A 15,023-nucleotide genomic window follows, 5' to 3' on the forward strand; every position below is an offset into this window, starting at 1 on the left:
GGCGTCTTTGGGGAAGGAAAGCTCACGTGACACGTGTTCCTGCAGAGCCCGAGGTCGCAGCCCCAGCAAACCGCTCTGCCGGTGGTTCCTTTCCCACGTGGGGCCCCCCTGATCCCTGTGCCCCGCGTGTGCCCGGTAGCAGAGGGAGGTGCTGCTGAATGCTTACAGCAAGCAGCTCCCGCCCTGGAGTCCCTGCACCCCTTACGACGTCACACAGTGTTTGGAGTGTGGGTCGCTTTTTTTTTCTGGGGAAAGGATTCATAGCTTTGATTCGATTCTCTGAGTGGCTTGGGACACACTCTGTGGACCGTCAGAAAGGTGTTGAGGAGCGGATCATGACCAACCCGGGCTTGGAGAACCCCAAGGTCTGCAGGAACAGACCGAGCGCCTCTGATTGGCGGGGCCAGGGCTTGTCTGAGCGAGTGGGTTTCCTTGTAGGCTGCTGGAAGAGCCTGTGCGGGTGTGGACAAGGCATTGCTTGAAAGCAAGATTGGCTGCTTTCCAGGACCTAGGAACTTACGGGAAGGATGTCAGAGGGTCTCAGAGAATCCGAGGGAGAGTGGGAAGAGAAGGGCTGGAGCCGGGCTGCCTTCAGGAAGCTCGGTTTCAGGACTTGTTTCTCTCTAGACGGTTGCCGTGAACATATTTACTGAACTCTGGCTGGGCCAACACGGTGCTAGGTGCCGAGGATGCAGACTGTAGTCCGTCCCCTGAGGCGTTTACAAAATTCCAGATTCCAGGGGACTTGAGTGGGTCACTTAGTATGGACCTGGCTGCTTGGGTTCCCTGTGTATACTGAAGACAGCTTTCAGAGAAGGGGGATGAAGACAAGTCAGGAAGCCACTGTGCAGGGGCCCTCAGATTTGCACCTCGCATCTGTCCAGCACGTGAGCATGTGCCGTGTGCACACACGCATGTACACACTTATGCACACACGCACATTTCTAAGGAGGCCCCAGCCCGCAGATGCAGCCATCCTACCTCCAGCCAGAAATGAGCCCCTGATGGAGGACACCCCACAGACGGTCCTCTTCTGCATCTCCACGTACTTCCATGGGGATGCCACTCCCTAAGGAGCCCCAGAGACTCAAAATGGCCTAGTGGCACCCTGAGCATCCCTCTCGTGCCCACCTGCTCACAGAAGCATTCTTTTCCTAGGTACCAAAACCTCCCCTCCAGGGGCACCTGGGTGGCTCAGTTGGTTAAGCGTCTGCCTTCGGCTCAGGTCATGATCCTGGGGTCCTGGGATCGAGCCCCGAGTCCAGCTCGCTGCTCAGCAGGGAGTTTGCTTCTCCCTCTGCCGCTCCCCCTGCTCGTGCTCTCTCACCGTCTCTCAAATACATACAATCTTCAAAAACTAATAATAAATAAAACCTCCCCTCCAGTTCACCAGCGCCCTGACACACAGGGAAGGAAGCAAAATTCTTGAGTCTAGGTCATTGGGTATGATTGTGAGTATAATTCCCCTCCGAGGAGAAGCACCATGTCCCACGACGCTGGAAAGCGTGTGTCCCAGCAGACGACCCCGCAGAGTTCTCTGAGGTGGGAGGGCCAAGAATTCTTGGCTTCATTTCGTTTGCGGAGAAGTGAGTTTGCTGGTTTGAGGCAGTGCTGTGTGGTATAGACGACCTTAAGCAGGTCTCTGAGCAGCGGGGCCGGTGTAGCCTTGACAGACGGTAGTGTCTGTCACGTGAGGATGAGTCACTGTTTGCTCTGCATGAGGGGGCCCAATGCAGTCAGCTTTTCACCAAGCAGCTGGCTGGTCACTTAGGGGTGCGATGCAGAACGGGGGCCTCAAGCTGGATCACTGTGGTTGGCAGTGGGCCCTCCGCAGGTCAGAGGTTGGGGTGGCCTGGAGAGCAGGCGTGGTCAAGGCCACATGGGCCCCCAGGCCCTAGGCTGCCTGCAGGAGGAGAATGACTGGGTGTCCACAGATCGGCCCTTCCTGCCCCCTGGTTTTAAGGAGTCCCTTTGGTGTGGAGGTGGGGAGTTCAGGGGAGCATTGTCTTAGTCCGTTCGGGCTATGGTTTTTGTTTTGTTTTTGTTTTTTTTTAAGATTTTATTTATTTATTTGACAGAGAGAGAGACAGTGAGAGCAGGAACACAAGCAGGGGGAGAGGGAGAGGGAGAAGCAGGCCTCCCACGGAGCAGGGAGCCCGATGGAGGGCTCGATCCCAGGACGCCGGGACCATGACCTGAGCCGAAGGCAGACGCTTAATGACTGAGCCTCCCAGGCGCCCCGTTCGGGCTGTTATAACAAAACGCCACACACCGAATAGCTTATACACAACAGGAGCTGGTTTCTCAGAGCTCTGGGGGCTGGAAGGCTGAGATCAGGGAGGGTGTCAGCACCGTCAGCTGCCGGGGGGGGCCCACAACTTCTCACAGTGCCCTCACATGCTGGAAAGAGAGCAAGTGAGCTCTGTGGGGTCTCTTATAAGGGTGCCAATCCCACTGATGAGGGCTCCCCCCCTCGTGACCTCATCACCTCTCAGCGGCTCCACCTCCTAATCCATCACATTGGGGCTTAGGATTCCAACATGAGAATTTGAAGGGGACACAGACTTTCAGCCAGTTGCAAGCATTCACGTGGAATGTGGGTATTTTCAGACTCCGGTTCCCTTGGGCCCCCGGGTTCCACCGATGTCCCTATTCCCAAATCTGTTTGTCACTAACCTTCCAGCTTGCCTTCTTCCCAGTCCCTGCCCAGGCACCGAGGCCCCTGGCCATTTCCGCAGGGCTCAGTGCAGATCCTGACCCCAGGCCACCTGCCTCGAGCGCGCTGGACAAGGAGCCAGTCCAAGTCATGCCCCCAGAGGAGGATGTCCCTTCTCCATCATCCTCCACGTAACAGCAGCAGCATGAGCAAAGTCATGACACCCCAGGAGGGCGGCTGTGAACAGGGCGTATGGGTTTTGGGGTGGGCAAGGCTGTGGCCAGAGGCCAGCTCTGGACTTGAGACTGTGGCCTGTGAAGGATTTCAGGCCAAGAAGGAAAATGATCAGATTGATCAGCTTGGCATCGTAGGTAGATTTTCCTGGCAGACCAGGTTGTTCTGGTGCAGATCACGGATGACGAGGGCCTGAGTAGGAGCTGGAGAGACTTGGGAACTACCGAAGAGCTGAACTGGTGGGACTTGGTGAGTGGACGGTGGGCGGCAGGGGCTCTGAGATGAGGACAAACTGACGGATGGACGGATGGAGCTGCCGTTTTCTGAAACGAGGAAGAGCAAGGGTTGCGAGAATCAGAGAATTTATGTGACGTGGAAGCAAGTATGATGGTGATTTGTTGAACAGCTGGTGCCGGCACCCCTGCCCGAAGTGGGCAGCAGGGATTGGGTGCCTTCTCCCTCTGAAGGAGTGCCTGGCGGGGACAGGGGTGGGGGGACCCCCTCCCCCACTGGCTGGTGGCCTCACAGCTCTGGGAAAGCCCGTGGAGGCGCAGAGGCTCCCGTGGGAGGCAGGGCCCCAGCGGGCTGTGAGGTTGCGTGCCCGACCCCGCCCGAGGCTCCAGGCCTTCCAGAAGCCCAGACAGTCTGACAGAATCACTCTCCACTGCGTGGAAGAACTTCTTCAATCTTTGGAGGAATCAGAAGAGCTAGGAGACATAAACGGGGAACATTTTTAGTGAAAAGAAGCGAAAGTAGGGAGAACTCAAAACAAAAATCAGAACATATTGTTAAAGTTCACTTCCTTGTGCCCCTGAGACCCGGGGAGACCTCAGGCCATGCCTGCCTCCCCGAGCGGCCACTCCTCATTTTTCCCAGGCAGAGGAAAATGTGCTGTCATTAAGGAGGAGGGCCCTGTCCTCCCGAGCCACTCTGGCTTCTCTGGCAGTGCTGGAGTGTCCGTGCTGCGCCCCGTGACCTGCCATTGTCACCAAGGCGTAGCCCATGTCTCCTTTGTTCAAGATGTTTCGAGTCAGCTTCTTCCCCCTCTGTGAAGGGAACGATTAGCCTCACACCGGTAAATTACCATCAAGTGAGGCTGGCGGTCTTGACACGTGGCAGTTAGCTGGCAGAGAGGAACTCGGGCCTGAGGGCCCCCAAGGCGTGTGGCTGAGGGGACAGCTGTGGCTGCCTATTCCTGACTCCACAGAGCAGCCACCCACGTCCTGGAGGAGGGTCGGTAATCACACCCTGTAACGAGGCTAGATGAAGGAACGCCGCCGGTGTGGCTACTTCCATTTAAGCACACTTTATACACACATCTCTCTCTACCGCCCCCCCCCGAAGGAAAATAGATACCCTGGTCTTCGCTGCTCCCATCCTACAGACCCCTTCACACCACAGTCCCCAGAAGTGTGACAGGGACACTTTCTGCTCTTGAGACAGGCTCTCCAAAAATAACAGCTACTGCACATTCCCAGAGGTAAACCGGGGCTTGTTCTGTCCACCCACCGGATGGGACGTGGTACCTCGGCCTCCTGAAGTACCGTTGGAAGGGGCTTGCACATGCTGTTGAAAGGAAGAGCTGCTGAATGGAGACAAAAGGAAGGAGATCCACATGTAGGAGTGAACTAGTGCTTAAAGTGAAGGTGCTTTCTGGCAGCTGACCTTGAGACGTCATTGTCCTGAGTTTGGTTCCAGGTCACCTATCACAGAGAGAAGGAAGCACATCCTGCCACAAAGGTGGTGATCCAGGATGGGGTTGCTAGTGTTCTGTGATTGATACACACACACACACACACACACACACACACACACACGGCGTTTGCTGTTGACCCATTTTAATGATTTCATCTGTAATTCAAATTTGTATGGTCAGGTTCACCTCATCAAGTTCGTGTAGCTGGAAGAACATTGCTCTGTCTTCTCCCTTTCTGTTTTAAGGGTCGTTGTTTTAAAGTGGGGGATATTAATCATTCTTTTGATATGTTGTAGTGAGAATGCTTTGGGCTGCAAGTAACAGGGCTGAAACAAATAGAGCTATTCTTTTCATACAAAACAGAAGTCCTGAGGCAGGCCATTGCCAGCATTGATACGGTGGCCCCAGAATGTTGGGTGTGAGGGCTCTGCATGATTGTTTCTTTTATTGGCCTTTTCCTCGTGATGCTAATAAGATGGCTTCTCAAGCTCTGTCCATCACATCTGCATTCATGGCAACAGGGAGAAGGCAGAAGGGTGGTACCACAACAGCTTCCCTGTGACTGCCCTTGGCCGACTTCTCCTTGGGTCCAACAGTCAGTCTTGGGTTCCTAGGCCACCTTCCCATGGGGAGATGAGGGGTGAAGGAGGGGAAGAGAGTGAGAATTAAGTTGCCATGACCAGCTTAGACTGGTTCTCATTCTCTCCCACCTAGGAAATTTCCTGCTGCAGTCAAATTTGAGATTTTGTTAAGCCAAGAGAAAACAAGAAATGGTTTCTGAATAAGCAAATAGTGTCTGCCACAGGGTCTTCAATGGCCAAGGCCAAAAATAAAACAGTAGTCTTTCATTTTCTAGCAAATAACAGTCTATCATTTTCTAGCATGATAATGATAAAAAAGATGATTTTAATTTTTTTTTACAGATTATTACTACAAGTTTAATAATTGCAGAAAATGATCCTAATAAGTAAAGACATGAAAATTTGGCATACATTTCAGAAACCTGTATGCTTTGAATATCCTTTAATCTGTTGGTTCCATTTATTGGCATCTATTCTAAGGAAATAATTATAACTGAGCACAGATTTAGCTGTAAGAATTTTCCTTGCAGCATCATTTGTAATAGCAAAGCAAAACAAAAAACAAAAAACCCAAAAACACCATCCAAATGTCCAGCAGTAAGAATTCAGGTGAAATAGGGGCACCTGGGTGGCTCAGTCATTAAGCAGCTGCCTTCGGCTCAGGTCATGATCCCAGGGTCCTGGGATCAAGTCCCGCATCGGGCTCCCTGCTTGGCAGGGGGCCTGCTTCTCCCTCTCCCACTCTCCCTGCTTGTGTTCCCTCTCTTGCTGTCTTTCTGTCAAATAAATAAAGTCTTAAAAAAAAAAAAAAGAATTCAGGTGAAATAAACCCCAGTATATCCTTCAGGGTAGTATGCTGCATGGCAATTCAGATGCTATAATAGAGAGTCATATAATTGCATGGAAATATTAATGTCATACTGTTAATTGCAAAAGTGGCTATAAAATGAGGTATATCATTCTATTTTTGAAATATGTGTAATGGGGCCCCTGGGTGGCTCAGTCCATTGAGCATCTGACCCTGGATTTCAGCTCAGGTCATGATCTCCAGGTCATGAGATCAAGCCCCATGTTGAGCTCTGCATTCAGTGCAGAGACTGCTTAGGATTCTCTCTCTCCCTCTGCCCCTCCCCCCCACGCACGTGCTCTCTTTCTCTCTCTGAATAAATAAAATCTAAAAAAAATATGTGTAATGGATACATATACACAGATAGGAAGCTATTGGAAGTATATGTGGTCAGTGTGTATTGCTGGGTGATAGGACTATAGGTTTAAAAGATATTTTTTTCTAAGCTACCCTTTCTAAATTCACAAGCATATGTGCTTTTTTAGAATAAGGGGGAAGATTAGAAAACTGAAGACTTGGAGTCAGGGGATTTTTCACCTAAGGATAATCCTCTGGTGCCCCTTCGTTGCTACTATGTTTCCATTATTGTAGATAATGCTAGGATTAGCATCTTTGTATTGAAGCCTTTTTTTTTTTTAATATTCTCAATTTTTTTCATAGAATCTTTTCCCAGAAGTGATATCACTAGGTCAGTGGGTATGAATGCTTTTTTCACTGATGATCCACATTTCCAAATTGCTTCTCGGTGGGACTGCACCACCACACAATGGCCTAGAAATATCTTGCCCACACTGGGTATTCTAATTGTATTTAATGTTTGCTAATTTAACAAGCAAAGAATAGTACCTCATTATTTTGGTTTGCATTTCCAGCGGGACTGAACAATCGTTTTTATCAGTTGCTGACTTACTGTGTTTTTTTAATTTGTGAATTTTGCCATTTATCTCTTGGGTTTTTCATATTTTCCTTTTCAGTGTGTACAAACTCTTTCTCTGCTAAAAGATAATGGCCCTTTCTCTGTGGTACAACCCTAGCTATGGATAACCGCCCCCCGCCCCCAGTGGTTGTTTCTCTTCTGATTTCGTGTTTTTTCCCTTTTCTGTTCAAAAGCTCTACAAGATTGTGTATTCAAGTCTGTCACTCCTGTGATTTTTCTTTTATTTCTTCCAAGTTTAGATAATTACCCTCTCACTTCAAGCAGAAGTTTGATAAATGTTCAATTCCGTTTGTATCCAGATTTTTATTTTTTATTTATTTTTTAAGAGATTTTATTTACTTATTTGATAGAAAGCGCACGCAAGCAGGGGGAGCAGCAGAGGGAGAAGCAGGCTCCCCACTGAGCAGGGAGCCCGACACGGGGCTCGATCCCAGGACCCTGGGATCATGACCTGAGCTGAAGGCAGACACTTAACGACTGAGCAGCCCAGGCGCCCCATGCATCCAGATTTTTGAAAAACATACGTAGCCCTTTACCTCATTGAAAGTGTATCATGCTCCTCGTTTGTAGTAAGGATTGAAACTCATTTCCATCTGTTTACTGAAGTTGTATCACTCCTGTGTTGAATCATCTTTCCCATCCGTGTAAGGTTCCTCCTTAGTCCCCAGCTAATGTTGGTATAAATGGCAGGGCCTGTTTCCATCATGCGTCTACTGATATAGCACATCTTTTAGAATGACTATCTAAAATTTATCTGATAAGGTTTATCCTACTTCATTGCGTTTTAAGCTTATTTTTGGAAATTTTTTGTCTGATTCTCACCCATTGGAATGTAAAACCAAATCCTCTGCAAACTCAGAGTTTCTCTGGGGACAGAAACCAAATCTTAAGGCTTTCGGTGTCCCCAGCACAGACCCTGGCACGTAGCCATAACTGGTTCCTATTTCTGAGTGAATGAATTCACCCTCTTATGGTGCGCTCTTACTAAAGGTTGTGGTTTCCAGGCTTTCGCTTTTATTTTACTTGAAGAAACTGATCAAATGAAGGCCAGAGACACCAGCGTTCCCTTTGTTGAACCCCTGCCACACACCCAGCAAAGCCCCATGTCTTCTCCAGTGATCCACGGAGGTATATTATTGCCCCCATTGTATAGATGAGGAGGCCGAGACTCAGCGTGGTTCAGTGGCCTGCATTTGGAAGGCTGATAAGGGTCAGAGTCGAGCAGCTTACCTAAGCTAGCTGTTAAGCAGGTAGGTCTCAGGACACTGTAGTGTCCGGTGTTGGTGTCCGATGGCCTGTGTGACGTTGGCAGTTAGGAGACCCATCTGTCTCCATCTGTATACCGAGCACCCGAGGGTGGCTGGGAGTGCCTAGTGAGACTAGACACTCCAGCCGCTCTTCTCTTCTTGTCCCTGTGAGCCAAGAATATGTGTCCTTTCCCCTTTGCTGAGGTGTTCTAGGCTGGTATTACTGATAATGACACCATCACTTTGCAGTCCTGTAGGGATTCGTGTGACAGTTCTTTGCAGTCTCCCTTGTATAACCGAGAAGGACAGTTACTTGATGGAGCTGAGGAGAGGAATCAGAACTAGTTGGGGCCCCAATCCATATCTGGTATTCTGTGCCTCGGGCCTTGTCTTGGCCATAAAGTTCCCCGTGGCCTGTTTTGAGTTGAAGCCTTGGTAAGTAATTTTCTTTTAAAGAGGGAGCGAGTACAATTCTGTTTTACATTGTAAAGTTATGCAGCTTCTCTTTGCAAATGGAAAATCAAATCGGTAAATACTTAGCAACTGCTATGGGCAAGACTCTCGGTATCCTTGTTGGCAGAAGATGGTAACCGGGTATGTGGAAGACGGATCTGGGCCCAAGTTCAGGTTTACCATTTATTAGCTGTGTGACCATGGGCTTGACCCACCTCTCTAAGGCTGCACTTTCTTATTTGGACACCATAGATGAGCACCCCTGTCCTACAGAATGGTGGTGAGGAGCCAAAGAGAGAATGTGTGTTAAGAAGCCGTTAAACTTGTTAACATATGATGTGGTTGTGCTGAGGGTCCAGGGGAGCAGGGTGGGGCCATGAAGGGGTGTCCGGGGACAAAGAAGAAGAAGCCATTGGAGCTGAAGGTTTATATCCTAGGCTAAGAGTCTCCAAGAGTAGAACTAAGACCTTCACCAGGTAGGGATGTTCAGGGTTGAAGTAGGGGACGGAGGCCCCAAGCTCTGTCCGGAAGTGACTTGCTCTGTCAAAGCCTGGCAGAATTTTATGTACTGACTTGGTTGCCAGTGTCTTCTTCTACTCAACTCTTGTCCTCCTGGGAGACAAAGCCGTATCTGATAGTTGCACGGTGTACTCGCCCCCGCACCCAGCTGCGTGCACAGCCCGGCTCAGGGACGGTGGAAACATTTGTTCACTGAAGGAGTGAGTGGTACCTGGACCATGTTTGTTGACTGAATGAGCGTGACACTGGTTAATGACATTTCCAACCTAGTTTAAAAGCAACTTCAAATAAGACCCATGAGAGAAAGGGACCCTGACAGGGACAAGAAGGATCTGTGAAAAAGAGAGCACTTTTGGTTGGGTAGCCTGGCAAAACGTGGAGATGCTCGCGGGGAGAGAGTCATCCCCCTCCTTACTGAGAACAGCATGGCTGAGACTCAGTTAGTAAGGGTGTCTGTTACAGTTTTCTTCAAATCACATTTGACTTTTAATTGATACTGGGCACAAAAACGTTGAAAGTAAGACCTTTAAAAATCCAATCTTTTATTTTTATTTTTTGTAAAGATTTTATTTATTTATTTGACAGAGAGAGAGAGACAGCAAGAGAGGGAACACAAGCAGGGGAAATGAGACAGGGAGAAGCGGCTCCCCGCAGAGCAGGGAGCCCGATGCAGGACTCGATCCCAGCACCCTGGGTTCATGACCTGAGCCGAAGGCAGACGCTTAACGACGGAGCCACCAAGGCGTCCCAAATCCAATCTTTTAATGTCTTAATAACATTGAAAGGTCTTTATGGTGGCTGCACAAAACCTCTTCTCGGATAGTGTTCATGTTCCGAGGGATGCCCTGCCTTATTCCTGGGTGGATCCGGTTAGGTAAGCTCAGGAAGCAGAAGGAGGGGCAGAATACTCCCAGACCCTGAACCACAGTTCCTCACCGAGCACTTTCTCATTTGTCCAGCAAAAGAAGAGCTGCGCCATCCTTAGACTAGACCCAAGCCTTTGATGTGAGTTGTCTCTCAAGCGGCCGGGGGTGGGGGGGGGTATGGGTCTAGAACCCAGAGTTCTGTCATTCACCGAACAAACGGATTTGTGCCTGCTTCCTGCAGGTGTTGGCAAGGATGCTGAGAGAAAAGGCACGGAGCCTGCCATCAAGGAGTTTCTGACACAATGTGTTCACTTTAAGGGCCCCCTAAAAGGAAGCAGGGTGGGGAGGGGCTCTGTCCCTCCCTGCCGGACCTCACATGTGTTAAACAAGTAACGTGATTTTCCTCCAGCAGCTGTGGGATGGTTAAATACGAAGCCCCATGGCTCTGGCTTTATTTATGGTCGTGCAGGAGCAACGCGGGCCGGAACGGAAGGGCTGACCTTCTCTGCTCCAGCCAGGGCGCCTTGTTCAGCGGTGTCTGTCATCTGGCGTGGTTTCCCAAAGCGGACCACTGTCGCCTGCGTCGTGAAGATACTGAGAGGGTAGCCCACGCTCCGAAATTAATGCGTTCTCAGCAAAAGCCGTAGAATTGTGGGTAGCCTTGCACCTTGCCAGCTCTTTGTGTTCCTCAGCAACCGCATGTAGCTCTCTCTTGCTTTGTAATGCCAGCATCATCCATCACAGAATGTTCTCTGCTCCAACAATGTATTTGCTAATTAAAATCAGTTGTCAGGGTGTGTAAGCCCGTGATTGATTTGATTGCTCTGGCATTTGAAGATTTTTTTTTTATTATGAAAATATTAGAAACTTTTTTTTTAAGTAGAGAGCATCATATAATAAACATCCATATACGTATCACTAGACTTAACCGTTGTTAACGTTCGCCACATTTCTTCATTTATTTGATTGTTGTTGAAGTATTTTCAAGTACATCGCAGACATCAAGGCATTTCAGTATCTATCTCTAAATAATGACATTTTACCTCATGACCATGACATCATTGGCATTTTTTTTTAAGATTTTATTTATTCATTTTAGAGAGTGAGCATGTGTAGGGAGGGGCAGAGGGAGAGAGAATCTGAAGCAGACTCCGCACTGAACACAGAGCCAGAGGTGGGGCTTGATCCCACGACCCTGAGATCTTGACCTGAGCTGAAACCAAGAGCCAGACGCTCAACCAACTGAGCCACCCAGGTGCCCCAAATGCCCCCCAATTACAGATGGTCTGTTCAGCACAGGATACGGTCATAGGCTGCATGTTGCCTTTTGCTGTTTTGCATTTTGCTATTTTATATCTTAAGCTTTTAAAATCTAGAACAGTTCCTTCTCCCCAACTCTTGGGATCTTGTTGGTTTCTGTCATATTGTAGAAGTTCTTGGATCTTTCCATAGAGATGACGAAGTTTTTCGTGGATCCCTTCTGTGGGACAGCTATACTTATGTTCCTGCATTTCTATGAGTTACAGTTCACTGGAGGTGTTTGTTTTTAGTACTTCGTTATTAAACTAGCTTCAGCAGCTTAGAAATGATTCAGATCAAAGGCGCCTGGGTGACTCAGTTAAGCAGCCCGCTCTTGGTTTCAGCTCAGGTCATGATCTCAGGGTCCTGGGATCGAGCCCCGTGTCAGTCTCTGTGCTCAGCGGGGAGTTGGCTTGAGATTCTCTCTCCTTCCGCCTCTCCCCCATGCGCATGCACTCTCTCTCTCTCTCTCTCTCTCAAATAAATAAATCTTAAAAAAAAAAAAAAAAAAGATTCAGATCTGACCTGGGCTGGTAGTTTACTGGAAGAAGCGTTCCTTATGTTCATTTGTTTTTAATCTCAAAATTATCTTTCTGGATTTATACAGAGTTTTTTGACTTAAAATGAATGCAAAGCAACAAAGGTGGGTTCTGAAGACCAGCCATGTGTGAGGTTGAGAACAACCACAGTAACTCTTGTTCATGTTCAGTTTGCAGAGAAATTTCAGGAGGTGAGAGAAGCTGCCAAACTAGCCAGAGACAAGTCCCAGGAGAAAATTGAGACCTCGAGCAATCATTCCCAGGTAAGTAATGGGTGTACAAAATAAATCTGAGTGTGATCAGTAATTGGGACTCTTTGTTCCTTGTCACTTTTGACGAGAAATAGGGACTTCTAGCAGGAGGGCATTTTGAAGGCTTTTTTTGACTGTTAGCCTGCTCCCACTGAGGTGATATGACATGTTTGTATGAGACTCTTGAATTTTCCATATGTGCTGATGTATTTTTGACAGAAAGCAGTTGATGAGATTAGAATTGCCGCGTGCCCCTGGCTCCTAAGAGGCATTCTTTGTCACTGTGTTTCAATACCAGAGACAAGGCAGTGTGTGAGCCTACGTGAAGGATGTGCATTGACGAATACGGGTACCTTGTGCTCTCGAGACAGAAAACTTGGCTGATGCTAGAGAACCCCTGTCTCTATCTCCATGTTTTAACAAAGTCAGATGGGAGATGGTATTGTTAACAGCTCTGGATTAGCAAAGGAGATACCCCTTTGCCAGAAATTGAGTATTCATTCTGTCTACTTAAAAGTGTGATGATTGACTGAAAGGAATCTATTTTAACCCAAAGTAAAAATACCTACATTCTTGATGTCTGGTTTGGTGTATGTAATGGTGGGCAGAAGGCTTGACCGAGTGGTAAGGTTCTATGCATAGAGACAGGGAAAAGGAGACATCAGGGGGCGGGGGGAAGGTTCAGGGTTAGGAATAAGCATGGTGCAGCAGACTCCCGGCCGAGAGCGAGGTGCGCTGTGGGAGGAATGAGAGATACACTTGGAGATTCTGCAGAAGACCTGGAATTCTTCATTACTAGTTTATTAAGTATTATTTATTTAATTGTTATTGGGGAGCTTGGGCAGACCTTGGAGGTGTTGCATGACTTCTTCTCTGGAATTGACATGAGGTGGTGAGGAAGTCAGGGAACCACCAGACAGCAGGTAGACTGTCAAGGACACAGCCACGGGGGGTAAAGAGGAAGGGACGGTAAAGAGGAAGCAGTGTGTGTGGGGGGGGCGCCTCGGTGCCTCAGTTGGTGAAGCGTCTACCTTCAGCTCAGGTCATGATCCCAGGGTCCTGGGATCGAGTCCCACATCAGGCTTTCTGCTCAGCAGGGAGTCTGCTTCTCCCTCTCCCTGCCGCTCCCCGGGCTTGTGTTCTCTCTCTTTGGCAAATAAATAAATAAAATCTTTAAAAAAAAAAAAAAAGCAGCAGCAGTGGGGAGAAGAGGGTAAAGCCAGAGCCTGGGGAAATGCACCCAGCTGTGGGAAGAGAGCAAGTGAAGACTGCCAAGAAGGAGAGCTCTCCCCATCACTGAACCCGAGGCAGGAGCACACTCAGCCTGTCCTTGCTGCAGAGCAGAGGGCTCTGGGTTTGTCCGCTGCTGGGGCTGGACCTGCAGACCCAGGGTTTCCCAGCGCCTGTCCTGGCTCAGCATATAAAAGATGCCCTGTGTGAATTTATGGAATGTGTTTTAGGCTTCAGGTGGACAGGAACTTTCCTGAATCTTTTCAAAGAATCTTTAATGTAATCTGAGTGATACTGTTAATTTCATATACTAATTACCGTACTGAGTAATCACTGAGGACCTTTAAAGTTGGACCCAGCAATGGACCGTAATCTAGAGTTTCTAATAAACAGTCTTTTTCTGAATACTACACGTTATAGCAATATCTTTAAACTTCAATAATCAGAAGTTCTTTATATAAGGTTTCTGTTTTAATGTTTGTTTTTCCAAAAAAAGGTATTTTATTTTATTTTTTAAAGATTTATTTGAGAACGAGCATGGGCATGGAGGGAGGAGCAGAGGGAGAGGGAGAATCTCAAGCAGGTTCCCTGCTGAGCATGGAGCCCGCCATGGGGCTCTGTCTCACGACCCTGAGATCATGACCTGAGCTGAAACCAAGAGTTGGATGCTTAATTGAGCCACCCAGGCAACCCCCCCAAAAGTATTTTAAGCCTTAAAAAAAAATCAACTATACCCATAAGGTGCTATTTTATATATGTGTATTAATTACATATCAATTTTTTGTCTCCAAGCTTTAGTTTTTATTTATCTTCCTGATGTTTCCCCAGAGGTAGAGATCATTGTACATTTTTCTTTGCATTTTTATTAGAAATCATACAATTGCTTGCTTTCCTGAATCTCTTAGGGAATGAACACTTTGGCCAAGTTTTCCAAATATTGGAAGATCTTAAACATTTTATATGGGTCTTATGTATGTAACATAATGTAAATGTAAAAGCAATGGGTATTTACCGCAGAAATCAAAACTATGCTATAGTCTAAGGAAGAGAAGAAGAACGACCTGCTTTCTCCCCACACAAAGATATTGTTAATGTTTCGGTGTTTATCTTCCTGATACACTTTTCTAGTATATTTTTATATCATTCTTTTTAACCTTTTTACTTTATTTTTTTTCCTAAAGATTTTATGTATTTATTTGACAGAGAGAGACACAGCAAGAGAGGGAACACAGGCAGGGGGAGTCGGAGAGGGGGAAGCAGGCTTCCCGCGGAGCAGGGAGCCCGACGCGGGGCTCGATCCCAGGACCCTGAAACCACACCCTGAGCCGAAGGCAGACGCTTAACTGACTAAGCCGCTCAGGCGAGCCCCAGACCTCACTTTTATTTATTTTTTTAAGATTTCATTTATTTATTTGAGAGAGAGCGCGCGCGCGCGCATGAATAGGGGGGAGGGGCAGAGGGAGAAGCAGGCTTCCCACGGAGCAGGGAGCCCGATGCGGGGCTCGATCCCAGGACCCTGGGACCATGACCTGAGCCGAAGGCAGACGCTTAACGACTGAGCCACCCAGGCGCCCCTAACCTTTTTACTTTATATTTCATGATCATTCCCCTGTGTTTTCAAATATCCCTTTTCAAAACTGTCTTAATGGCTAGTATTTGTCTGTATTG

The 15,023-nt window shown here is 48.0% G+C and overlaps 1 protein-coding gene across 1 annotated transcript in view; it reads left to right on the forward strand.

Annotated features, from left to right (window-relative positions):
- HOMER2 (homer scaffold protein 2) overlaps positions 1-15,023 on the forward strand; it is an 83,396-nt gene that overhangs the window by 59,665 nt on the left and 8,708 nt on the right. Inside the window, exon 4 of the mRNA XM_028089401.2 lies at positions 12,045-12,137. Coding sequence (XP_027945202.1) covers positions 12,045-12,137 — 93 coding nt within the window. The remainder of the gene's footprint in view (positions 1-12,044; positions 12,138-15,023) is intronic.

Source organism: Eumetopias jubatus, unplaced genomic scaffold, assembly GCF_037043125.1.
Source record: "Eumetopias jubatus isolate StellerSeaLion01/CBP00866 unplaced genomic scaffold, mEumJub1_p1.0 scaffold_7, whole genome shotgun sequence".
Classification (NCBI taxonomy): Eukaryota; Metazoa; Chordata; class Mammalia; order Carnivora; family Otariidae; genus Eumetopias; species Eumetopias jubatus.